This window comes from Mirounga angustirostris, unplaced genomic scaffold (assembly GCF_029215605.1).
Source record: "Mirounga angustirostris isolate CCGP_5_RB_7025 unplaced genomic scaffold, mMirAng1.0.hap1 SCAF_7, whole genome shotgun sequence".
Taxonomy (NCBI): domain Eukaryota; kingdom Metazoa; phylum Chordata; class Mammalia; order Carnivora; family Phocidae; genus Mirounga; species Mirounga angustirostris.
The window spans coordinates 153,188,425-153,215,557 of record NW_026991715.1 but is presented as its reverse complement, the minus strand read 5'-3'; the positions used below and the strand labels follow the sequence as shown (position 1 = coordinate 153,215,557).

The 27,133-nt window shown below is 57.0% G+C and overlaps 1 protein-coding gene across 1 annotated transcript in view; it reads right to left on the bottom strand.

The window, feature by feature from the left end:
• SLC6A3 (solute carrier family 6 member 3) overlaps positions 1-23,620 on the bottom strand; it is a 37,035-nt gene extending 13,415 nt beyond the window's left edge. Inside the window, exons 1-7 of the mRNA XM_045888317.2 lie at positions 23,315-23,620; positions 21,882-22,013; positions 16,228-16,453; positions 7,395-7,533; positions 6,433-6,567; positions 1,924-2,027; positions 612-736 (exon numbers count right to left, since the gene is read on the bottom strand). Coding sequence (XP_045744273.1) covers positions 612-736; positions 1,924-2,027; positions 6,433-6,567; positions 7,395-7,533; positions 16,228-16,453; positions 21,882-22,013; positions 23,315-23,600 — 1,147 coding nt within the window. The 5' untranslated portion in view covers positions 23,601-23,620. The remainder of the gene's footprint in view (positions 1-611; positions 737-1,923; positions 2,028-6,432; positions 6,568-7,394; positions 7,534-16,227; positions 16,454-21,881; positions 22,014-23,314) is intronic.
• Between the last annotated feature and the right edge of the window lie 3,513 nt (positions 23,621-27,133).

Below are 27,133 nucleotides of genomic sequence, written 5' to 3'. Positions count from 1 at the left end.
CCTGGGTCACCTGTGCCCACTCCCACCTGCCCACTTCCTGGCACGCAGACACCTGGTGTTCGCGGCTGGCTGGTGAGCAGGTTGGGAACAAGGGTCTCTGTTGTCCCTGTGTGCCCAAGACTTCGTGATTCCTCTGGTTATTACCCAAATCCCACCTACATATGTCATGATCACTGGGTGTTTGGAGGGAAAAGCTTTGGCGCCGATGAACGGCTCGTGTCCCAAATCCACCAGGCTTCTCTCTGGCCTGGCTCTCCGGCCCTGCGGGCTGTGTGGCCCCCACCCCTGAGCTGCATGGGCCTCCTTCCAAAGTGTAAACAAAGACTAGGCCTACCCTGAGACGGGGAACCAGACCCTCTCCTGCAGCCCCGGGGCCTCTGCCGGGGGCTGGCGACCAGCGGGGCAGCAGTGGGGTGTGGTAGGCGTGTCGCCACCCCGAGGACCCGTCCACGGGTTCTCTGCTCTGGAACACGTGCGGCTCGTGTGAGCCAGACACAGGGCCCAAGCATCTCCCTCCCACTGCACGGGGTAAACACTCAGAGGCCTGGGTGGCCAGGGCTGTGGGGCGGGCGGAGCTGTGGGGACGCCGGGCCTGCCCTAGGGAGACTCACCGTCCTTGGCCACGTCCCCGATGGGCACGCTGTGCTTCTGGGCCATGTACCCCAGGAAGGAGAAGACCACAAAGCCGGAGGAGAAGCTCGTCAGGGAATTGACGGAGGTGGTGATGACCGCATCTCTGGGGAACAAGACACACGTCCCAGCCATGCCTTGAAGCAGGGTCAGCTTCCTGCCTTTGTCCTTAATGCGCTGCGTCTGGGGGCAGGCGGGCTTTGGAGGGGTGCTTTCGCAGAAGGGCCCCCCCAGCCCCTCCCGTGGGCTGCACCGCAGAGAGGCTGGTGCCCGGGCTGACAGGACCCCCGGCGGAGCGGCTCTAAGGCTCTAAGGCTCTGGCTGTGTCCCGGCTTTGGCCCGGGCAGGCCCTGTGGTGACCAGCCATGCGTGTCCGCCCAGGAACCGAGGGGCTTCTGGTGCTCACGACTCAGTGTGAAGGTGAGACAGCCCCCACCTGCAATGTGGGGGCTCCGGGCGGGCAAACGGAAACCAGCAGGGTCCCCACCCATGCTCTGCAGGGGGCTGTCTGGCAGGATGTCTAGAAGCCTGGGGGGTGGAGCTGGTTGAAACGCAGTTCTGAGGGGGTGGGTCTGGGGTCCCCTGAGCATGGGGGACCCCATTCAGAAGGCTGAGAACTCAGAGGGCCAGAGGGAAGGAGAGGTGGGGGAGCAGGGGTGCGGTCAGCCCCTCCGGGCACCGGAGTGGAAGGACATTTGCTGAGTGCCCTGACCCCGGCGAGGCCCCCGTGGGCTCGGGCAGGGGCTGTCCACCTGCATGTGTGGCCACTTTGCTATGCACGCTGTGTTTGTATTTTTACTGCATTTTCTGTCCTCATGATGTGAAGAAAATAAACACAAGCCCATAAGGGTCAAAGAAAGCAGGTCCCAGATAAACTTGCTTTTGTTTTTAGATGGATTTTGGGTCCAGCCTGTGGCTGCAGGTCACTCAGCTCTGGCACTTCGCTGCCTGCCCTGGAGCTGGTTGCCCTGAGCACCTTGGGGAGGCCTGGCCCTGGGGGCCAGGAGGCAGGGGCAGCTGGGGCCGGGCAGGCGATGGACGAGGGTGCAGAGGCTGGGGCCCTCAGTGGGGACTCCGGGAGGTGGCGAACACCTTCATCTGTTCCGGTACTTTCTTTAGAGCAAGAACAAAATTGCCTGTAGCTTCCGCCTTTCAATTTCCACTAAAGAGCCATTCTGGCTCAGAGGCCCTGTGAGCACAGCATATCCCCCCTCCCTGTATCTGGGGACACGTAATTTCCAGAAGTCAGTGATTTGGCAGAACCCGTGATGGGGACAGGTGCTCGGGACTTACCTGTAGCAGTTGTTGGTAAATTTATTGTAGCTGGAGAAGGCAATTAGCACCCCAAACCCAACGCCCAGCGAGAAGCATACCTGGGTGGCAGCATCTATCCACACCTGCATAGAGCCAGACAAGAGAGGTAATTGCAGGGACTGCATTGAACCCGGGAGACGGCTATCACAGGGCCAGCGAGGGCTCCATGGAACGGGGTCAAATTGAAACACAACATTGTCATCAACGAGCCAGTGGCGTTGACAACATGATCAGTGGGTTACACCTGCTGTGTCCCTGGCCCCAGAGCGCAGCTCACGGAAGGGCTGTATCTTGGTGCTTTATTTGCAATTTCCCTCGGAACGTCAGCACCGCTTTGCGCATGGCCAGACCTGTAGTTAATTTATTAAGGTGCGACGAACGTTGATGCCTCGGTCAGACGTGCCCACTCATGTCCGCTGTCTTTCCCACGGCATTTAAAGCCACGGGCTCACGGTATGCACACAGCGGCAGCCGTGGAAAGGCTGTGAAGCCCAGGCACTGGTGTGTGCTCGCTCCGCGCACATGGGCCAAGTGAAAGCCCGTGGCTGATAACTGCACCAACGTGGTATTTTTAAAAGTCAAACTCAACTGTTCACATCAGGGTGACGTGGAGACCACCTGGGGATGTGGGCACTGCCTCGCCCCTACGCAGCCTTGGGTGGGGGTGGAAAGCAGCTGAACCCCACCCTGGGGGCATCTCCCAGGAGGACCACATCAGCCATCTGAGGGGTCTGGGGGCTTGTTGGCCCTGGGGGCTGTCCCTGAGTGACCAGGCAGCCCATGGTGCAGGCCTGAGGGCAAGAACCCTCAGGCAGTGACACCAGAGATCGGCTGGGCACACGGGGCGACCTCCAAGGGCCCCAGGGTGGCTGGCCTGAGTATGACCTCACAGGGGAGCTGGACAGGATGCAGCAGAGGAGGCCGGAGCCTACGGCTGCTGGGAGGTGGCCACCCGCCCACGCTCCAGGACCAGCAGGACGTCTGTCCTTTGGGCAGCATGCCCAGAGTCTTTGGATCACCCTGGTGTCAGGGACAGTGTGTTCCAGGCAGCGGGCTAGGCCTCAGGATGCGGCCTTGAGTAGCTGAGTGGTGAGTGGGCCAAGGGGCCTCTGCCCTGCTGTCCCCCTTGTGCTTGTCATCAGTTAGCTAGCTTGGCCGGGCCACTGCAGGCAGGAGCCGTGGTCACAGGGAGAGCCCCTGCCTCCTGCTTAGTGCCAGCCCTCACCAGGTCAGTGCCCACCCCTGAGCCTTCGCACGTGTGACCCCCCCTCCAGGATGTGCCTCCTGGACGACTGTCCAGGCCTTTGCTCACTGCCGCCCCGAGGACCCAGCTCTGGACCCAGTGCAGGACCCATCCTGGAAGCCCCCCTGGCAGCCTCTCTGGGCCGACGTGGAACCGCCTTCCTTCCTTTAGCACCTGACCTCTCCTCTCCTGCGGGAATGGAGCTCTTCCAGGATGGGGTTCTGTCTGCCCCAGCCTCGACCTGTCCCAACCTGTCAACCAGCCCAAGAGCTGCAGATGAATGAATAAGGGTCTGGATGCCATCCGAGGATGCTGACCCCTACGGAGAAGTCCCTTGTCCAGATGGGGGATCCAGAAATGGATCCCCAGGATGCAGGGCAGTCTCTGTGTCAGAGCAGTGCAGGGTCCATAGTACCAGGGACATGGCAAGGGATGGAGCAGATGGTCCCTTCTGTCCTGTCTGCTTGCGGGGCAGGCCCCATGTAGAACCTCTGCTCCTGACCTACTCTAGACCAGTGAGGATGCTGGCCAGGCCTCCTGCCTGCAGCAGACTCCATCAGATCCCTCTGGACCGAACCCCGGGGGATGGGTCAGGGTCAAGCCTGGGATAGTGCTGGGGAGCCCGTGACTTGATCAGGGCCAGCTCCTGCAACTATATCCCTGGGGGCATCTGTGGGAACTGCCCCAACTGCTAAGCCCCAGAGAAGGATGCCTAGGGCCACTTGATCTCTGAGTGTGGCCATCAAGAGCCTGGGGGGTGGGAGTATGGGTAGCACCTGGGCCAGGAGGAGCCCTGGGAGGACATCCCAGGATGACCACCAAGCCAGTGAGCCCCTGTCCCTGCCCTATCCAGGGGAGGCCTAGAGGAGCTGATGCAAAGATCAGCCAGGACCCCACAGCAGGACCAGGAATGGCTCCACCCTCTGGACTGGGGACAACATGGACCTGTCCATGGGACCTCAGGCTCGCCTGAGCCCAGGGGTTGTAGTCCTGCTCTGTCCTGGTCTATGTCCCTTCCGAGCCCTGAGCTGACAGGGTGCTTGGAGAGGATGGAATATGCTGGTTTGTCCAAGATATTAATCATCCATCTGTCACCCATCAACTATGTGTCCATCAATCACCTACTTATCCATCCATCTATCCATCTATCTATCATCTCTCTATCCATCTGTATATCATCTATCTATCCATCCATCTGTCCATCCATCATCTATCACATCCATCCATCCATCATCTATCCATCCATCCATCATCTATCCATCCATCTATTATCTATCTGTCCATCCATCTGTCCAACCATCATCTATCCATCCACCATCTATCCATCCATCCATCCATCATCTATCTATCCATATATCCATCCATCCATCATCTATCCATCCATATATCCATCCATCCATCATCTATCCATCCATCATCTATCCATCCATCCATCATCTATCCATCCGTCTATCCATCCATTATCTATCTATCCATCCATCTGTCCATCCATCATTTTCCCATCCATCATCTATCTATCCATCCATCCATCATCTATCCATTTGTCTATCATCTATCCATCCATCTATACATCCATCATCTGTACATCCATCTGTCTATCCATCCATCATCTATCTATCCATCTATTATCTATCTCAATGTACCTATCATCTTCCACCTTCTACCTATCATCTCTATCTCATTTCTGACAACCTCTCATCTGTCATTTACTCTTCTCTGCATCACACATGAGCATCATTCTGCACGCACTGGCACATGTCTGGCTTTCTCCTATGCACTGCCTGGTTTTCCTCCCCAAAGCACTAGCTCCCTTATGTTGTCCTCATGTTATTTTCTTCGATTTCTTCATCATGGCCCCCTGGCCTGTGACACCCACGGCCACCTCCTCCTGCAAGCATACCTGTGGCTGCCCATTGGCTTTCTGCAGTGTGGACACTCTCTCTCTCCCCTTGTTCACGCAGAGCCTGCATCTGCTGCTCTCATGGTCTTACTGCCGTCCTTGTGTGGACTTCCCAGTGACCCCGCCCAGTGCCACTTTCCCTGCCCTCACCTGTGGGTGCCTCCCACTGCTGCTGCAGCTTCACATCCTCCCTCTGCCGCTCCCTCACTCCTGGGGGCTCCCTGGGGGCTAGGAGCCACACCTGCCTTCCCTCCTACCTGTTCCTTCCCATTTCCACCTCAGGGCTGTGCCTTCTTGTGTCCCTGGTGGGTGCCACACCTGACTCACCAACACCTAATGGCACTGGGCAACAATCCTCCAAACAGTCCCTTGTCCCCAGCATCGTGTCCCCCACACCCCAACTACCCCTCCCCATTATGTCTCATGGCCCTGCTACAGTGAGTCCCCTGGGTGGCCATTGGGGTCCCCACCATCTGCCAAAATCTAGTGCATCTGAATTTTCAGTGCTCTCCTGAGAATGCTACCTTTCCCATCATCCCCGCCACCTCTGGCCAATGGCCACTCCCATTTCTGGGCCTTGTTTCCCTAAAATGCCGCTGGCCCTTCTCTCTCCCTCTCTTGGGAGACCTCTGTCTGTCCCATGGCCTGGCCAAGCCCCCTCTTTTCGGGAGGCTGTCTCCAAGTATTTTAACACAGAACGATTGCTCTCTTTGTTGAAGAAATATGTAGCCCAGCTGCAGACTTCATTTTTGGTGTGATGTGATTTAGATTTCTCTCTGTGCCATGGGCACTGAGAGTGTGCACTAACCAATGGGCACCAATGAAGTTTGGCTTCCTGAGGAGGGAGACTTTATCCATGCAACCACGATGACCACAGAGCCAGAGATCAGGGCTGCACTCCAGGTGAGTGGCCACACTTTCTGGCACAGACTGGGCAGCCCATCGGTGCTTATTGGAGGAACCTGAGAGCGTTCCCTTAGGAAGTAGGGATGGGCCAAGGGGAAGATGCCAGTTGGAAGCAGCCTTCCATTCTGTTCCTGCAGAGACTGAGCAGGTGGTCTGCTCCCCTTTCTTATTTGGTCCACTGAGCTCCCTGCTGTGCCCCACATGTCTCCCGTTTCAACCTGATGGTGAACTCTGCTGGGTGGGGTCCCGTGTGCAGCTGGTCTTGCAGAGCCTGGCGCATAGCAGGGCAACCTACACCTGCCACATTTACAGGGTGAATAAGAAATTCTGGCCCAGCTGCTGCTACCTTTGGGATCTCCTGCCCCAAACACAGGAGTCCCGTGGCATGGAGCCTGCCAGTGCATGTGGACTGGGGGCCGCAAGCGGAGGGCATACTCACAGAAGACTCGCAGAGCCGATGGAAGTCTACACTCAGGTACGCTCTGATGCCATCGATGGCCCCAGGGAGTGTGATTCCTCGCAGAAGCAGGGCAAAGAGGACCACATATGGCATGGTGGCTGTGATCCACACAACCTGGGAGAGTACAGCGTCACCGGGCAGCACCGGCCACCCACTGGCAAGGTGGCCACAGGGTCACCCTCGTTGGTGGCTTCTGGTTGGGAAGCCCATCATCCCAAACACTCACAGGATGCCAGCTCAGCAAAGGCTCCCTGCAGTGGACTATTAATGCCCTCTATCCTGTAACTTCCCAAGGATTAAAATGGAACAGACAGTTTGGCAAAGAAGAGACATTCCTCTTCTGCATTTGATCTGTAGTATGGCTGGAGTGGTTGAGTTTCTAATGAGTGAGATGCAGTGAATTTGCACTGGTTGTGCAAATACACATCTACATGGTGTGTAAAAGGTGAACTCTGGGCTTGGAGGTGGGGGGAGGAAAGGAACCTGTCTTTACTGAGAGACTCTGGGGTGTTGGCCCTCCACTACAGGTTTACAGCAAGTGATGGGCACATTTTGGTCAAAATTGCTTTGGGTCCCCAAATAATAACCAAAATATTTTCATCAACAAAAAACAATTTATGTTGTGCTTGTTCATGCTGGAAACACCCTGTTGTGAGTGCCTTCCCTTTGACATCATTCTTTAACCATGGCTACCTGTCCACTCCCCAACCTACCACAACCCACCTGTCCACTCCCCAACCTACCAGAGCCCACCTGTCCACTCCCCAGCCTGCCAGAGCTCACCAGTCCACTCCCCAGCCTACCACAGCCCACCTGTCCACTCCCCAGCCTACCACAGCCCACCTGTCCACTCCCCAACCTACCAGAGCCCACCTGTCCACTCCCCAACCCAACCATGGCCCCCGTGTTCACTCCCCAGCTGGCAAGGCCGGCAGCCTCACCTTCCCAGAAGTCTTCACTCCCTTCCACAAGCTAAAGTAGAGCAGGATGATGACCAGCACCAGGCAGGATGTGAGCTGCCACCGGGGGGGACCCAAGTCATCGATGCCACGGCTCTCGTGGAGGTGTAGCACACCACGCCTGGAGAGGGCGGGAGAGGGGGGTCTTTCAGGAGTGCTGCCTCCCCACCCAGAACGGGAACCGGAAAGCTGAGCTTGCCCAGAGACCTTCCCTCCCCCACCTCGGCCTGGCCGAAAGCACCCAGCCTGATGGCACCAGAGACCCCCACTCAGAAGGGTCAGGCCCACCAGACCTAGCTGAGGCGCAGGGTCTGTGCTCTCGAGGGCGGCAGCATGCTGGGAGCCCACAGAAGCCCAGTCCTGACCTCTCACCCTTAGCACCCCTGATTTTTGGAGCTGGGAGAGGAATGGGTGCTTTGGATCTGAAGGAAAGGAGCTTCAGAAACCGGATGGAAGGTATTCAGCGATGTGGGGCACCATGGGATGGGCCAGGGTCCCCTTTGCAGGGGTGAGGCTGAGCAGAGCCAGAGCGATAAAGCAGACAGGTAGACGCCTGCGGGTTCTCTGAGGGGAACAGCTGACAACATTTGCTCACACGGCTCCAGCTACCTCCAGGAGGATCCGCGGGTAACAGACTCAGGATGATTCTGCTCCAGGCTTGCTCAAGAACCCGACTTGTGGAGGGAATTCATCATAAAGGCAGAACATGAGACCATGAAGAGAGAATAGGGCTCATGGCCCATGGAGCACTCCCTGTGTACCAATATCCCCTTAGAGCCCTGTGACCGCCTGCAGGGTCCTGGGCGCCTCCCTGCACGGTGTCCCCTTTGATCCGCGTGACCACCTGCAGGAAAGGGTGCGGCACCATCATGTTCCTGTGCACCTGCTGCCTCACCTTCACAGTTGGGATTTTGAATTGAAGCTGATGCCAGGTGGTGTTGCTGCTCTAGGAGGAGGAGGCCCCTGCTGGACGATGCTCAGGTGGCTGTGCCCTGCCTGCCCTCCCAGGGTCTGTCCTCCCTGAGCCTGCTCCCCATCATCTGTCCACCCCTGGGTCTGTCCTCCATGGCTCTGTCCTCCCTGGAGTCTGTCCTCCTTGGGTCTGTCCTCCCCATGGCCTGTCCTCCTTGGGTCTGTCCACCCCTGGGTCTGTCCTCCCTGGGTCTGTCCTCCCCATAGCCTGTCCTCCCTGGGTCTGTCCTCCCCATGGTCTGTCCTCCTTGGGTCTGCCCTCCCTGGGGTCTGTCCTCCCTGGGTCTGCCCTCCCCATGGCCTGTCCTCCCTGGGGTCTGCCCTCCCTGGGTCTGTTCTCCCGGGGTCTGCCCTCCCCATGGCCTGTCCTCCCTGGGTCTGTCCTCCTTGGGGTCTGTCCTCCCTGGGTCTGTCCTCCCAGGGTCTGTCCTCCCTGGGTCTGTCCTCCCCATGGCCTGTCCACCCCTGGGTCTGCCCTCCCTGGGGTCTGTCCTCCCTGGGTCTGTCCTCCCCATGGCCTGTCCACCCCTGGGTCTGTCCTCCCCATGGCCTGTCCACCCCTGGGTCTGTTCTCCCGGGGTCTGTCCGGGGTCTGCCCTCCCTGGGGTCTGTTCCCCCGGGGTCTGTCCTCCCCATGGCCTGTCCCCCCCTCGGTCTGCCCTCCCTGGCCCCTCCTCCGGCAGTAGAGTTCCCATCGCCTCCCAGCTCTGGCTCTGTGTTGGCTGCCCTCCACCCCCCGTGTCCTAGCTCCCCAGCCAGACCTTATCACCCAGAACCTCTATCCACTAACAGGAGAAGTCTCTTCGGGATGACAGTGCTGAGAGAGACCACACAGCCAAAGGCCCCGTCACACCTTGGCCTCACCCATGCACAGGTCACACGCTTCGGCCTGGCGGTGGATGGCCATTTATTTACTCATTTGTCCGGGAGAGGAGCCTGGCGGCCCAAGCGTGTCTGTAGCCTCCTAGATGGAGGGGTGCACACCACACACGCTGGTTTCACTTGTAAACGTTTCAAATCGCTTCTGGAATTAGCACGATTGTACTGGTTCAATTCCCTCCCCAAGATTAAAAACTCATCTTGCTCTGACGTTATTTGAAATTCCTCAGACAGCTTAGGGGACAGGACACTGCAGAGTGCCATCACCCTGGGGACGGAGCCGGCATACACCAACCCCGCGTGGGGACCACCCCCCACTGACTGCAGACAGCTTCCGGGCACAGCGCAGGAATGCACTTCCCAGGGACGGGGGGCATGGCCCGGCGGGTCGATGAAAGGTGTCTGGGTAAGGCGGTTTGGGGCTGACATGCAGAAACATCTGGAACCATAAGTGGTCAGGAGGACCAGACCGTGATGGCCTGGGAGGTCACCAGCCGTGGGAAAGGGACAACACTTCTACTTTCTGTTGGAATCCTTTTTTAGGTGAGTTTGTTGTCATGGTTCCTGGATCTGGACACCAAGAGAGCATTTGAGGCGTGCCAGGCATGCATCAGGCTCCATGAACCCTGCCTGGCTGAATCCCCACAGCAGCCCCCGACCCCATTTCCAGGCAGCCAGAGCATAAGGACCACCCCAACCTGGAGGCAGAGAGCCGCAGAGCAGGGGCTGGGACCCAGACAGCCTAACTCAACCCATGCTCTGTCCAGAGAGCGGTGGCATCCGGAGAAAGGAGCTGAGGGGCTCCACTCTGGCCCAGAAGGAATGACATCACAGACAACTAGAAGCTGGACAAAGGACACCAAATGGGGGTTTTTAGACAGGGGACTGAAAGCGATGCAGGCCTGAAGCCCGAGGGAAAGGGAAGGGATGAGGTGAGCCCAGCAATGCCCCAGCTTCCTGCCTGGCTACGCTCCCCCCAGGGCAGGGCAGGGGTGTCCCGAGGGCAGCAAGTGAAGGTGCTGGAGCTCAGGCCATCTGAGGTGCTGGGAAGGACCTGTCCCAGTGCCCACAGACCTGGGGAGCAGCACCTCGGAGCTGGCGGCTGACTGACTGGTTCCTGGAGCTGACACAGGCCTGGGGTCGCTGAGCTCCTGCTGGCCAGAGCAGGGGACTCGCAGGTCCTGTGGGGAACCCCAGGGGGAACTCTGGAAGGGCCACACTGTGGCAGAGGGATGAGCTATTCCTGAAGCAAAGTCCAGCCAGATCCACCTCAACACAGCTTAAAAACAAGCTTTAAGAGGATGAAACTGCCCCGCGAGCAAATGAACCTCCTACCAGAACAAACGTAACATGTCTTGAAGGAAGACAACAAAACCTAACACACACGAATGTGAAACTCATCAAGCCTGGTGTGCAATAAGGAAATCACTAGACAAAACAAGAAGGAAGAAAATGTGGCCTACAGCTCCCTCACACGAAATACAAAAATTAACTCAGAATGGGTAAAGAACTTAAACATAAGAGCCAAACATACAGGTTCTTGGAAGAAACAGCAGGGTAAATCTTTGTGACCTTGGGTTTGGCAATGGATTTTCTTTTCTTTTTTTTAAAAAAGATTTTATTTATTTATTTGACAGAGAGAGAGCGAGCACAAGCAGGGGGAGAGGCAGAGGGAGAGGGAGAAGCAGGTGCCCCGCTGAGCAAAGAGCCCAGGGCCTTGAGGTTGTGACCTGAGCTGAAGGCAGATGCTCAACCGACTGAGCCATCCAGGCACCCCTGGCAATGGATTTTCTGATATGACAATCAACAACAACAATAAAATAGGTATTTTGACTTCATCAAAATAAAAAATCTTTTGTGCATCAAAGGACACTATCAACAGAGTAAAAAGGTAACTCACAGAATGAGAGAAAATATTTGCAAGTCATCTATCAGATAAGAGATTAATATCCAGAATATATAAAGATTTAAAACTCCACAACAGAAAAACCCCAAACATTTTAAAGATGGGCAGAGTGGGGTTACATCAAACTAGGAAGTTTCTGCACAGTGAAGGAAACCACCAACAAAATGAAAAGTCAACCTGCTGATGGAAGGAAATATTTGCAAATCATACACTTCATAGGAGGTTAGTACCCCAAATATATGAAAAACACATACAACTCAATAGCAGAAAACAAACAATCTGATTAAAAAAAAAAAGGGTAGATCTGAACAGACATTTCTCCAAAGAAGACATCCACATGGCCAACAGACACATGAAAAGAGGTTCAACATCACTCATCATCAGGGATATACAAATCTAAACCACCATGAATTATCACCTCACATCTGTCAGAATGGTTGTTATAAAAAAGTCAAGAAGTAACTACTGCTGGCAACAATGTTGGAGACAAGAGCCCTCTGTGCACAGTTGCTGGGAATGCACACTGGTGCAGTCACCCTGGAAAACAGTATGGAGGTTCCTTAAAAAATTAAAAACAAAAATACCATACAATCCAGCAATCCCATTTCTAGGTATTTATCTGAAGAAAATGAAAACACTAACTCGAAAACACATCTGCACCCCTACGTTCACTGCAGCATTATTTACAATAGCCAAGACATAGAAAAAACCCAAGTGTCCATTGACAGATGTACAAAATATGGTCCATCCACACAGTGGAATATTGTTCAGCCTTAAAAGGAAGGAAACGGACACTTGCTACAGCGTGGATGGACCTGGAGGACATCATGCTGGGTGACATAAGCCAGACACAGAGGACAAATGCTGGATGACGCCTCTTATATGAAGTCCCCAGAGTTGTCAAATTCATAGAGACGGAAAGTAGGACAGTGGGCACCAGGGGCTGGGGTTGGGGGGGCCGGAGAGGGACAGAGTTTCCATCTGGGAGGATGAGAAAGTCCTGGAGATGGGGGTGGTGGTGGCTGCACAGCACTGCGAATGTGCTTCAGGCCATGAGCACACACTTAAAAATGGTCGAAATGATATATTTTATGTTATGTATAGTTTATCACCATTTAAAGAAATTCCCCCAAATGAAGGCAAAATATGTTTCAGGAAAACTAAAGCAGAGAAAATTCATTGCCAGCCAGCCTACACTGTAAGGCATGTTAAAGGAAATTCTTCAGATGGAAGGAAATGAAGCCAAAATGGAAATCTGGATCCACATAAGGATCGGAGAGGCCCAGAAATAGCAACTATGCAGGTAAACACAAAAGTCACTTTTCCATTTCAAATTTATCTAAAATGTAACTGACTTTTTAAAGCAAGAATAGTATCAACGTATCGTGGAGTTTATGACATCCTGTAGAAAGAAAACCCATAACAACAAAGGATGGGCCGGGAAAATGGGAGTATGTTGTAAGGCTCCTAAATTACATGTGACATGGTAGGATGTCATATGACAGTAGAGGATGAGAAATTAAAGATGTACATTGTAAACCCTATAAATATCCACAAAAGTTAAAACAAAGCTTATTAACTAATAGCATAGCTAAAATGGAAACCTAAAAATTAATTAATTCAAAAGAAGAATTAGAGGGAACAAGAAACAAAAAGATGGGACAAATAGAAAAAAAAATCAAGACAAAAGACTTAAATCCAACCATAGGGATAATTATTGAATGGGAACTCCAATGACAAGACAGAGGTTGTTATGCTGAGTGAAAAAGCAAGAACCGGCTCTATACTGTCTACAAGAAATGCACTCGCGGTAGGACCCACATGGGTTAAAAATACAAGGATGGAAAAGGTACCGATGCAAACACTCTGCATCGGAAGGCAAGGGTGATCATTCTGCTGCCAGACGAAGCTGCTTTAGGATGAGGAATGTGACCAGGAGGGACATTTGGTACTGCAAAGGGGTCCATTCAAAGACTTGATATTCATAAATGAACACACACTTCATAACACAGCCCCCCAAATGCATGAATGAAGTCAACACTGATAGAATCGTGAAGACTAAGAGGCAGATGCATAATCACGATTGAGAGCCCAACACCCCTTCTCAGCAGCTGGGAAGACACTGGACCATAAGGAGCTCCCACGACCCGTGGACACGGCACAACTCCCTCCCAGTGACAGCAGAACACCTGTTCTTTGTAAGCGCCCCTGTGATACCCACCAGGATAAACCATATACCGGGCATCAAAGGTCTCAGGGTGTTTTGGGATAATGAAGCTTTATAAGTAGAATATGTCGCTAAATCAGAATTAAGTCAGAAATCAAAAATAGAAGCATATCTAGAAAACCTCCAAAGATTTCAAAATTAAATGGGAAGTTCCCCAAATCTCCCCTGAGTCAAAGAGGAAATCACAAGGCAGACCAGGGAGTACTTGGAACTGGAGCAAAGTGGAAACACAGCACGTGGAGCTTTGTGGGAGGCAGCTAAAGCCTTCTCTTAGAGGCAAACATGTAGCTTTCTAGTTCACAGTAGAAAGAAGGTGAAGGTGGTGGTAAGTGTCTACGGAACTGCGGGACATTTGAACTTGTTGGAGTTACACGACCTGTTTTGGGGTTTCCAAGCCCACAGGCGCTGTCCTGGCTCAGACTTCACGTCTGTCCAGAGAGTTCCCTGCACCATTTCTCAGCCCTGGAGCTACAACTACAGTCCTCTGGTTTCGGCTCTGAGCCGGCCATGTTTCCTCATGCATGCCCGCCAGGGATTGAGGCTGGGGATGTGGGCAAGTGCCGGGGCTGATGAGGACAGCGCTTCTGGGGCAAACACCAACAAAGGCTCCGCTTTCTCGGGTAAGACCTAACGAAAGTAACAGCAACATCATGCTTCCCTCTGCAGTCTTGGTGGGACCCTTTCCACCGTGAATCCTTCTGCACCTCCAAACAAAAGACAGGTGGTCCCCAATGGTGTCACTTGGCGCCTTTCAACCTCTCTGCGAGTTTCCATTTCAAAATTGTAAGAGACATCCTAGCTTGAAACCTGAGTCCTCATTTTGTTGGTGTGATTATGGACTAAACTCAAGCCAGCACTGAGCACCTCTGAGTGCCCCCCAGTGCAGGGCACTTGACCACAGGCCCCCAGGTGCTCATCCACCACCGTGTCTGCCCCTGCAGAGCCCTTCCCTCTGATCACGGCCAAGCTGAGCGCTGGGCCACAGGGGTGAGGGCACACGCAGCCCGGGCACGACCCGTCAGTGAGACACTATTAAATTTGGGAAATGCAGCAGTGAACAGCTCAGCAGCAAGCCGTGTGGCGTTTTTCACCCCTAAGAGCAGCAAACTCGACTTCTCTTTATCTGGACAATTCTCGCTTGCTCATCACGTTAAGAGTCCCATCACACACTGTAAACTTCCCTGCCTCTCTGTTTCTCACAGCTGTGGGCTCCCCCCGCCGGGCCGGCCTCTGAAACCAGCCCGCCCCTCCTGAGAGCTCCCAGCGAGGCTCACAGCCCCTCTGCAAGCGGGCCCTCTCTTCCCCTTCCCTGTCCTCCTCACACATGTCCACTCTCCTCCAGTTGCAAACCAACGACATCTTCCTAAAAACACAAGCACGTCCTGTGGCACACGACCTCACCCGGCCTGACCACACTCTTCCTGACCACGGCTCAAGGAAACCACCCGTCCTCCCAGCTGCACCTCCAGACCCTCCAAACCTGCGTCCCACGTTCCTGCCCCTCCCTGCCGCTTTCCACCATGGAGATACCGTGCCCACATGGGGCACAGAACCACAGAACAAAGCATTCAGATTCTCAGGGTCTGAAACACAGTCATTCCAGATGCTGTGTGGAGGCCAGTCCTGTGAACACCCACCACCCAACACCCACCCCTGCCGGCAGCATCTCTCCACAGCCGGGGCTCCCATCCTGCGGCCGCGTGCCTGTCCACGCGCCCGAGTCCTGGCTCCTCCTGGGAGGACACGGTTTTCTAACTCCAAACAAGGTTGGCAAACGTGCCTATTTGGTGTTAGACCAGAACTGTTCTAGTTTTGTTGGTGCAAGTTCCTTTTGCTAAGTTGTTAAGTGGACTCGTTTGCATATAAACATGAACGGAATGTGGCCAAGTGAGAGGCGCCCTCACGAGAAACCTCCCCGTGGACGGGAAATTTTAGTGTCAGTGTGACGCCCGCGGTCGCCTGCACTCATCCCGCGGGAAGCTGAGTCAGGACAGTGAGCGCCTGAGCCGCCCGAGCCGCCGGGGACCTGGGGGGGGGGTCTTCTGGAGCCCCCGGGCCCCATGCACGTTTATGAATGCGTCCGCATGAGGACTGCGTGTTACTCGACGGCCAGGGTCAGGGTCGTTTTGGGAGGGCTCCTCAGCAAGCGTCCAGATTCTGAGGAGAAACGATGCACCCACAGGGGCACTGACGGCCCTTCCAGCCTCAGGCGCCCGAGTGGGGACGAGGACGAGGGAGTAGGAGCCGGCCCGAGAGGACCAGAGAAGAACAGACTCGGGGAGAGCCGCACCTGCAGGCCGTGGGCGCATGTGGTGTGGGGTGCAGGGGAGGGCAGGGCCCCGGGAAGGCCACTGGATGTGGGGCCTGAGGAGGGACTCGCGCAAGAATGGATGCTGGGTTTGTAAAAGGAAAGGAACTTCTCAGGAAAAGCAACAGTGGGGGTTGGTAGGCCCTGTCTGTTTAGGAGGCTGGAGGGTGTTTTCTGCCCTCAGAGGTGGGGCGGGAGAACGGAGTGGGCAGAGCCCGGCCCACGCTGGAGGAAGCCCGCCTTCCTTCCAGGCAGCTCTGGCCAGCCTCCTGCCGCCCACAGAGCCGAGCACAGTGGGCGAAGCTGCCCGGGGCCTTCCTGCCGTCCACTGTCCACTGTCCACCGTCCACCGCAGTTGAGGACCCCCCTCCAAGATCGGGATTCAGGACTGCGTCTCCAAGAACCCAGAGGCATGAAGCGTGGCCAAGGGACAGGGGTCCTCAACACACGCTCGCAGGGCGTGTCCCTCCCTTCCCGCGGCCCGCGAGCCCAGGGCGTGCCGTGGCATCGGACCCCCACTTACTCGAAGTACTCAGTGGCAGGCGTGGTGCGGAAGGTGTGGTCAGAGCTGGAGCTGGAGTTGCTGGTGCGCGCCTCTGAGCAGTTGGGGCTGTTCCACGTGTTGTTGCAGTGGACCCACGGCAGCTCCACGGTGAAGGACGAGAAGAGGTAGTGCAGCGCCCAGGCAATGATGACGTTGTAGAAGAAGCCCACGTAGAGCGAGATGAGGATGACCGTGAAGCCCACGCCTGGGGCGGGAGAGCAGAGCGCTGTCAGCAAGGCGCCCACCTGCCTTCCCGGACCTGTGCTGGCTGCGCTTGGACACTGGAAACCAGACCACGTCTCTGCACACCCAGAGACAACCAGTGAGAGCTCAGGTGCCAGACTTCATGCCACGATCCCAGACAAGGGGCTGCACCCAACCCCCCAAACCACCCATGGCCATCTATGTGCACTCAGAGACATGCAGGGTCACCTAGGGCCACCCTGGTAGAACCAGGTCACCCATGAACATACAGCGTGACTGAGGGCCATCTGTCGCCATCCACTACCACTCACAGCCACTCAGCATCAACCAAGGTCATCCAGGGCCCCCAAGCCATGCAAAACCATCAGAATCATCTACTGCCTCCCAGGACCATCAGGGACACCCAGAATACAGAGCACCATGAAGAGTCAAAAAGACCACCCCAAACCACTCAGAGTCACTCAGGAACATCCACAGCCACCCAGGAAGACCCAATATCTCCCAGAGCCACCCAGGGTCACCAATGGTCCTTGGAAACTCCGGTCCTCAATGGCCACCCACAGCTACCCAGAGCCATTCAGACACTGATGGCCACTCATAGCTGCTCATACCCCTCAAGACCATCCAGGGCAAACAGAGTCATCTGGGTTCATTCACAGCTACCTAGAGCCATGCAAAGTCACACAGGACCATCCCTGACCGTCCAGGGTCAGCTGGGGCCATCCCTGACCATCCAGAGTCTCCTAAAGCAAACCAGGACCTCTCAGGGTGACCCTTCCAGGATCACAAAACCTGGAATTTGGGATCAGTCATCGAGGGGCTCCTGGCTCCCGGTGACCTCGGGCAGAGTGGCGAACAGTCTTTGGGGCTGTGCCATCCTGACTGGGGGCAGGTGGGTCTGGCCTCCTCCCACTGGCCAAGGAGCCCTCCTGCTCAACGCTAGATAAGCTCCTTCATCAGGCTCCACACACAGCTCTTTTCATTTCAGCTTCCTTCTTGGTGTTGTGGATAGGATTTTTTTGGAGCTTTGGTTTGCTTTATTAAAGCCTGGTTAGGTGCTCTGCCCGTCTTGCCCACTTGTGGCTGGGGCCGTGGCGGCGGGTGGAGCATGCCTTCAAGGTGATGTTTATAGGAAGCGGCTTGGGGCGTCTTTTATGGACATAACCCTGAGGAGAAGCAATCTTCATGCTCAGGGCATCATTAGAGTTCTCTTCCTACCCTGAAAGCAAAAAGAGAAGCACTGAAATTTCTTTGTGCATATGTATTAAACAGGTCCCCTATCAGGAGTGCCCTAGAAGTAAAACAGGCCTGGTACATAAACCAGGAAAACGTGTGCCGTAGCCGTGATGATGAAAACACAAGTTTTCTTTGGAAGGCCCTCTCCAGTGTGCGAGTGGTCAGCATTCAAGTAAGTGACATTGCAGTTCTGCCCACTGAATTCCTCAGGACGGAGGCTCGGCTGTGATTCACAGTAAGCGCGCCCAGGCAGCCGTGTTCCCGGGGAGCCGTGTCGTCGGGAAGAGCATCCCAGAAGGTTTTCCCTGGCAGTGGCTGAGTGTGGATGCCTGACTTGAAACCATTTTAAGGCTGGAACTTGTTGTGTGAGACCTCAGCTTGAACACGGGAAACTCAAGGGAGCCTTTGAACCAACAACAGAGCAGATCCGAGTCCACCGTGTGACAGAAGAGCTAACTGTGCATCAGGTCCTTCTGAACCCCCGCTGGGAGCACAGCCCTCCCTCTGGGCCGGCCAGTTTCTCGACCTTCATGCCACGGTGACAGGGTCACCACCGAGGGCACGCAGGCTCGCCCCGCCGGCAGCCGGGCACCGGGCACCAGAGGCCCCCTGCACCCTGGCCGCCGCCTCCCCGGCGCTGCCCCCAGGGGCCCACGCGGCTGCCCAGGAAGGTGGGCGTGAGTGGGTCACTCTGGGTCCTCTCCCAGGGCCACAGAGCCTCACGAGCTCCCCCAACATGTCTTCCACCACGGGCCGGCACGGGACAGTGTCCCCCTGCCGGGGTGGCGGGCTCGGCCCTCTCCTGCGTTCCCACAAAAACAGGGGCCACGGGGCCTGCTCCTGTCAGACGCCCGGGGAGCCCGGGGCCACGCGCGAGTTCCAGTCACGCCTCAACATCGGTTTCCCTAAGTATCTGTTTTCGTTAATATTTCCTTACATTAACTTTATGACCTTTAACCTTTACGTTAGTCTGTGTACGCTCTGTCTTACTTTAAGCCACTTTAAATTCTTTTTAGGAAGAGGAGGAGTTTGGTATTTCACAGTAAAATACTGTTGACTATGAAATATCATAATTATTTTACATTCATAAGGCAGGGCGGCAGGGTTTCCACGGCACGCGTGAAACAGCGTCTGCTGTGGCCGTGAACAGGGGCGTCCTGGTGAAGCAGGCGCTCGGGCCCCCGCGGGCACGGCCCCAGTCCCCCCCAAGCCGCCGGGGCCGGTTCACTCCAGCAGCACCAACGCTGGCTTCGGGGGAGCGTCAGGGACACCAGCCGCGGAAGACCTTCCCGACAAGGGCCACTGCAGGTCATCGCGAAGAACACTCAGATTCCTCCCGTCAGTCTGGGCGTCCTTAGCCTCTGCTGGGTCTGCACACGTGCGCTCGAACGGGGAGGAGACAGAGAGAGACGGGGAGAGATAGGGAGAGACAAACAGGGAGAGACAGACAGGGAGAGAGATAGGGAGAGACAGAGAGAGATAGAGAGAGATAGGGAGAGACAGATAGGGAGAGAGATAGGGAGAGACAGACAGAGAGAGATAGAGAGAGATAGGGAGAGACAGACAGGGAGAGAGATAGGGAGAGACAGAGAGTGATAGAGAGAGATAGGGAGAGACAGATAGGGAGAGACAGACAGGGAGAGAGATAGGGAGAGACAGACAGAGAGAGATAGGGAGAGACAGAGAGTGATAGAGACAGAGATAGAGAGAGATAGGGAGAGACAGAGAGACAGAGGAAGAAAGACAGGGAGAGACAGGGAGAGAGAGAGACAGGGAGACAGAGAGAGGCCACCCACAGGCGCCATGCAGCCCGGGACACGGCCCCTCAGGGTCACCCGAGGATGGCGCACTTCATCTCGATCCGGACAGTAATACCTCTGGGGGGAAGGCAGTGACCCCCACGGGGTCCGGGCAGGGGAGCGGCACACGCGAGGCCCGGGGGCCAGCGGGGCGCGCTCCACGCTGGGGCCTGCGCTGTCCCAGGCCCCGCCTCTGCCCTGCCCAAGCACCTTCTCTCAGGTGCCCGCGGCCTGCTATTCCCTGCCGCACCCCTCCATCAGGGGTTCACGGAGGAAGAGGTGAGCGTCAGGTACCTCATTTAACCTTCGACTTCTGCGAGTGACCCCGCAAAAGGGACGCCCAGCCCCTGGCACCCAGACACTCATCCGGCCTTGCTCTGAACCTCTCTATGGTTCCATTTTGGGGGGCCCATGAATCATTTACCGAGGGAAAAGCTGCTGACATCTTAGGATTCTGCAAGCAGGCCATTAAGAAGGAAAAGCACAGGGCGCCGGGAGGGGCCTCACGCCTGGCCAGTCTCAGCGTTTCCGCTGCTGGGGGGGCCGCCCCCCTGCGGAGCCCCGGCCACAGCAGCTGTGAGCTGATCAGCTGCCATCTCTGACCACGAACCGCTGACCCATCCTCGCGTGTCCTTGGAGACTACAAGGGCTTCTGATCTCTTCCAAACACACCGACTTTTCAAGGACTTCTGAGGAAATCCCAGGGCTGATCTTGTAGGAACCATTTTCCTAGTGAAGCCAGGTGTGTGGACCAGGCCGCGCCCCTCGCCCCCCCATGAACCCTCCCTGAGCCATGGGCTCCTGAGACACGGCGTGGGCTGGTGGGCAGGTGCGCCCTGGAGGCCGAACGTGGGGCGTGAGATGGGTCTGGAGCCAGTGCCCCCTGCCCCTGACAAAGGGGCGCTAATTCTCGGTGCCCGGATCTCCAGAATGGGGACAAGGCGGTGTGTGTCCTTCCCGGGGCTCTCACGAGGGCAGAGGGAGGTGACCACGGAAGGGCTGGCCATGGGGCAGGCCTCTCGGCTCAACACGGGGTGTTGCTGTGGCAGCAGCAGACGGGAGGGCTCTGTGAGGAACTAGACAGCTGGCTAGCTGGTGGGTAGCCAGCGAGAGAACAGAGTAGTCTGTATGAGGGACAGACGGCTGCGGGTAGACACAGACAGATAGGTGGTGGATGGATGGACGGACGACAGGCAGATGATAGACGGTTGATGCACGATACAGAGACGTGCTGTGACTGATGACAGGTGGTAACAGGCGGTAGATGACCGCTGGTTGACAGGCAGCCGGATGGATCCGGAGATGATAGATAGATGACAGAATGCATCATGGGCTGCTTTATGTCCCTCCAAAACTCATTTGCTGAAGTCCTAAGCCCAGTACTTCTGAGTGCGACCTCATTTGGAGACAGGTCTTCACAGAGGTGGGCAGGTTAAGGTGTGGCTGTCAGGACGTGCCCTAGTCCAGGGTGACAGATGTCCTTAGAGGACAAGGACATCTGGTTACAGAGACATGCAGAGGAAAGTTCTGGAACAGCTCCTCCATCACAGCCCTCAGAGAGAATCAATTTTACCAACACACCTTGATTTTGCATCTCTAGGCTCTAGAAATGTAAGACAACAAATGTCCACGGATTAGACCACCCAGCTGTGGCAGGTCCTGCGGCAGCCATACAGACCGTGATAGACGCTCAGGGGGGAGCAGAGGACAGACCGACAGACAGACGGAGGCTTATCCGATCTACCGTTCTAACACCAACACCGCTCATGACTCACAGGCCCGCCTCGCCTGTCAGCAAGGCCACACGCTTCTGAGTCCTCTGTCAGCTCGGCCTTTTACAGTTGGACCCACATTAAAGTGGGTCTATGCACGTGCGCTTGTATGGGAGGACAGGGACAGAGACGGGGAGACAGAGAGACTGGGAGAGACAGAGAGACAGGGGAAGAGACACAGAGACAGAGACAGACAGAGAGATAGAGAGAGACAGAGAGAGATGGAGAGAGAGACAGAGAGAGACAGAGAGACAGAGACAGAGAGAGACAGAGAGAGACAGAGACAGAGACAGAGAGAGACAGAGAGACAGAGAGAGAGACAGAGAGAGACAGAGAGAGATGGAGAGAGAGACAGAGACAGAGAGAGACAGAGAGACAGAGACAGAGAGAGACAGAGACAGAGACAGAGAGAGACAGAGAGACAGAGAGAGAGACAGAGAGAGACAGAGACAGACAGAGACAGACAGACAGAGAGACAGAGACAGGACATGGACATCGAGGGGCATAGAGACCCATCAGAGTAGGACTGAACGCACACAGCTTGGGTGGGCTTGCTCTGAAAGCCCCGAGCCACCACCATGGTCTGTGTCACATGCGGCGTGAGGAGGGTCCGGGCCATTACCTTTCAGGATGGGGCAGATCTTCCAGACGCCGGCAGCCCCTTCCCTGTTGAACTGCCCCAGGGCCAGCTCCATGTAGAAAAGTGGCATTCCAGCAATGAGCATGAAGAGCAGGTAGGGGACCAGGAAGGCGCCTGTGGGGCAGGACAGCTGGCTCAGCCTGGCCACCTGCTGTCGCTGGAGCCGGCCATCCCACCACTATGTCTCGGGCGTGGCCACCAATGTCTCCTGAAGCTCCCTGCATGGCCGCCCTCCAAAGGGAAGTCCCAGGCTGGGCGGGGGAGCCTCTGACCTCCAGGCCTGGCCCCCTGTCATCAGCGCCCCGACACGTCCCTGCTGAACCCCAACCACCCCTTGTGCCAAGTCATGAAATCAGCCGCAGAGCACAGAGGGCAGGCCCCTGGCCGCACAGCAGCTTTGCTCCTGGAGTTGCCCTCCCCGCCTGCCCTCCCCGCCATGGCCTCTGCCCCTTTACTTGTCTGTGCAGCGTCTGCCCCTCTCGACCTGTAAATCCTCTGGGATCTGAGGTCCGTGTCTGACCCTACGGGGGTTCTGCCACCCATTCCCCACTCCCCGTCTCCAGAGCCCGCGTCGGTCAGGGGCTACGGTGGACAGGCACCAGCGTCCCTCCAGCGTCCTGCCCGGTCCTCCTGGGGCCGCACCTTGCCCCAGGCACCAAATGCAGGGCCCCATGGCTCTGCCTCCGAGGAGGGGGCCTTTGCCACGGCTCCTTTCCTGGGACGGGGAGGGGGAGGCAGGGAGACCCCGCAGTCCTGTCTTTGCACAACTCACTGCCCCTACTCAGGCCTCGCGTTCTCCCCTCAGAACGTGTGTGCTGGAAGGTCCTCCCCAAGAGGCTCTTCCAAACCCTTCACGTGTGCAGCCTTGAGGGACTAACGGGTCACGGAGGCCGCAGGGAGTGAGCATCAGGAGGACTCATGGAAGTGAGCACCAACTTAACTGGCTCCTCATCTTCAGTTTGTGGGTGACCCTGTCTCTTACTTCCGTTTTCTGCCTCGAGTCCACAGCTGTGTGTGGTTCTAGGACCGGCCGCGTTCAGGGAGCAGGGCGAGCGCAAGGCCACACTACTCCAAATTCAAGGGCCTCCGTGCACTCTTGTAATACTGTCTGAAGTCCGCCCAAGACACCACTCTGTGTGCGTTTGAGGATTTGCTTTCCAAAGCGAAAGTCATCTTTGGAAACAGAAGGCAGAGCCCTGGTGCCTCCGACCGCCAGGGACCACCCAGCTGCAGAGGGCAGATTCACCAGGAGGCCGCCCGACCCTCTCCTTCTTTGGTCTGTGGACACCCCTGCCCCCCGGAATGCGCGCCCTGCTAAGGCGGAGTCAGGAGCTGCAGGGCCTGTGAGGAGCAGCAGTGGCCCCACCAGCCCCCCCACCCGCACAGGGGCATCGTGCAGGCCGGGCAGGACTCACCCCCGCCATTTTTGTAGCACAGGTAAGGAAATCGCCAGACATTGGCCAGGTCCACCGCAAAGCCGATCACGGACAGGAGGAAGTCGATTTTCTTGCCCCAGGTCTCTCGCTCTTGTGTCTCCACGGGGGTTTGCGTGGGGTTGATGAGGGTAGAGTTTGTGAGCTGCACCCCATTTTGCTCCTTGACCAGGACGAGTTCCACTGCCTTTGGGCCCATGGCATTGGGCTCCTTAGCTGGGGCCACCACTGAAGACATCAGTACCACTGGGCATTTGCTTTTACTCATGGGCAGACTGGAGCCTCGGAATCCTGTGCTTCTTTGCCCTGGGTCTTCAGCCAGCGTGAAAAATAAACACACACAGAATGCAACGATTTAGTAGCCCGAACCATGGAGGCAAGAACAGAGATCAGGGGCATCTACCATCCTGTCTTTGGGGCAGAATACATTCCAAGCCCCTAGGCTGACACAGCCAAGGTTGAGGACAGCAGGAGACAGGCTAGATCTTGTGGGGCTGGGGGTGGATGGGCCCTGAGAACCTCAGGATAAATACCTGCCTTGCTCCCTCTTTCCCTGGCACCCCTCTCCGTGCCAATCAAAGTGCAATGCTGTATCATCTCCAATTTTGCTTTGAATAATAATGCAAAATGTCACCTCCACCCTCACCACATTGCCAGGGACTAATTTCACAATCTTCAAATAGTATCCAAAGTAAGTCTTTTGGGGTGCCTGGGTGACTCAGTTGGCAAAGCGTCTGCCTTCCGCTCAGGTCATGATCTCAGGGTTGTGGGATCGAGTCCCAAGTTGAGTCTGAGTCTGGTTCCCTGCTCAGCAGGGAGTCTGCTTCTGCCTCTCCCTCTGCCCCTACCCCTCACCCACCCCCGCTGTGTTCTCTCCCTTTTTTTCTCTCCCTCAAATAAATAAATAAAAATTTAAAAATAAGTAAGTCTTTACAACAGTGCACATGTACTCTTTACACACAGCAGTAAAAGCAGAGAGCAAATTTTTATAACCAAAACCAGCCACAATAATGCAAGTTTAAAGATAAGGATTCCGACAGCTTCTTCCAGGGACCCCCATGCCCGCCTGAAAGAGTCGGGCAGACCAGAGCACCGGCAGGATTTACCTGGGAGCAGACGAGTTTCCGTACTTAGTAACTTTACCAAGGAATTGTTTCCAAGATACTTTCATAAAACCCCGTGTAACCCAACTAAGGAGAACAGAGTTACACATGGACATGGTCAAAAACAGCTTCAAATAGGACTTTTGATATTCAGATCCATCAGCATTGTTTTGACTGTACACACACACACCCCGGTTGAAGCAAAAGCATAACCGGATCATTTTCCTCTGTGTCCACATTTGAACAACTCACCATATAAGTGATGTTACCCACTGCTTCTCTGTGGCCCCTTCACCTCCAGTGACAAACCCAGCATTGCTGAGATGTAAGAGAAACGGCCGGCTTTGCAGGGCCTGCAGGTGCAAGGGTCCTGCAATGGGGTCCAGCAGAGAGGGCTGGAGCTGTACGGGTGGTGAGCCTTTCGCTCTGACAAGGGCCCTTGCGGGTACATCCCGATGCCCTGACAGGGAAGCGCACACTCAGCATCCAGGCTGAGCCAACGCAAGTCCTGAAGCCACAGCCTCAGAGCCCAGGTTTGAGGACAGAAAGCGAAACGTGGCCTCTCAGAAAGCTTCGCTCTCTGCCCAGAACGAGAAACAGAGGTGGCTGATAAGCTTGTTCGCCCTGGGCCTTCCCTGCAAACAGCCTGGGCACACAGACCCAGCATCTCCAGGACCCCACCCCACCTTCGCAATCAGACAAACCCCTGAGACATGAAGCCTGGGCTGGGAAGATGCCCCCATGTCTCCACCTCACCCCTGCTACATCTGGCTCAGCAGGGAGGAATCAGCCACATAGGCCCGCTCCAGCCGCGGAACCGGCACGGTGGGGACTCCAGCGACGACCGCGCCTTCCCGCGCAGCCCAGAGAGCGGGGCGGCCGGGGGACCAGGTGCTCCGCCCGCAGGGCCTGGCCAGGGGTCACTGGGGCGCGATCAGTCCCGCACCCCTTCCCGTGCACACACCTCTCGGCCACCGACCTCCTCGAGACCGTGAACGGCACTGTCGGGGCGCGCTGCCCCTGCCAGCGACTTTTGGAGACGCGGTGCCCCCGACGGTGCCCGCCCCAGCTCAGCGCCTCTGGGCCACAGACTTCGGGATCCCCGGAGGGAGTGACGCGCCCCGAGGATGCGCGGGAGAGGCCCACCGTGCTCTGGCTTACCTGCCCGCCCCGGCCTCGTCTCTGCGCTGGGGTCCCGCCGCCTGGTGCCGGCAAAATCTCAGGTTGCCTCCCTCCCCGCTGCGCTGGGCGGTCGCGGCCTCCGGGCTCTTATGGTGTTGCCGGCCCGCCCCGCCCCTCCCGCCGTCGGGGGCGCCCGCCCGCCCGGGCCCCGCCCCCGCACCGCCCCGGGTGGGCGGAGGACCAGCCCCGGCCGCGCCCGCGCCCCCGCCCGGGGACCCGACAGCCTGTCGGAGGCGCTGGCCAGCGGCCGGCGGCCGGCGCAACTCTTCATCCGCCTGGGGTCTCGAGCATCCCAGGGCCTCGCGCGCCAGGGAGCGGGGACATCTCCGGGCCCAGGAGTTGTTGCCGGCCCGAGACGGTGGTTTCCCAGCGGAACCAGCCTAGGCGGCCCTGCTATCTCCGCCCGCACCCCCAGGGCGGCCCGCTCCTCTGCGGCGTCTGCCTTGGGGCGCCCGAGAGCCCTGGGCGCTGGGCCACAGAGAAGCCCCGCAGGGGCAGCTGGCTGGGGAGGGAGCGGGGTGGCGGGCGCGCGGGGTACGGAGCTGGGGCGCGCGGGCTGAGCGGGGCCCGCCGATCCCCGCCCTCCCCAGTCCCACTGCTGCGCGGACCCCTCTCCGCAGCCGTCCAGCTGCACCGGCCCCTCCCCCTAGGGCCGCCCTTCCCTTGTCGGCCGCCCTGGGGTCTTCTCCCAGCCGAGTCTAACGCGGAGCAGGGGCGGCCGGTGACGAACCTCAACTCAAACCCGTCCCCGCTGGGGCGACCCTGTCCCTGCTCTACCTGGCGGGCTCCGGACCCTGTGCCGGGGCCCCGGGGCCCCCAGGCACCTGATGGTCGCCCAGGTCCTTCCGTGGCCCCGTGCGCCGCCCCCTCGCTGGGCGCGGTGTCCCGGCGGGATCGCCGGGCTTTGCCTGTAGCGCGCGAGCTATGATTGGAACCACAGAGCTGGAATGATGTGCAGAGGAAAAGGGTTTCTCAGGCCAGCCTGGAAAGCCACGGCGGTCGGTACCCACTCCGGGGCCGAACAGACTCAGAATCCTTGCCGAAATGCCGCCCACAAGATTTTACATTCCCGGAGTCCACAGGCCACCAACCAAGGCCCAGGATCCAGAGGTGTGCAGAATGGTGTCAAGGTGAGTGACCGCGCACTGGCTTTGCCCTCCGGGTGCCCCAGTCTCCGGGTGCCCCAGTCTCTGGCTGTTAACCTTCCTCCTGTGTATGCTTTGATTTCCGCCCTGTGCATTTGCGGTGGTGGGGCGTGCACAGCAGGCCCCCGCTCTCCAGCCTGTCTGGACCACTCACTCTAGCTCCGCAGTATCCCCAAAGCTGTGTCCCTTTGTCAGGGGACCTCAGAGTGCCCTTGCTCCTCAGTGCCATTTCCCCACTCTCTCCAGCCTCACTACCTTTCACACAGCCTCCTGCCAACCAGGCTGTTGCCCAAGACAGGACCCCTGCCCAGGGAGAGCCCAGGAACTGCTCTTCCAGGCTGAATTAGAATCAGGCAGAAAGAACCCTTGAT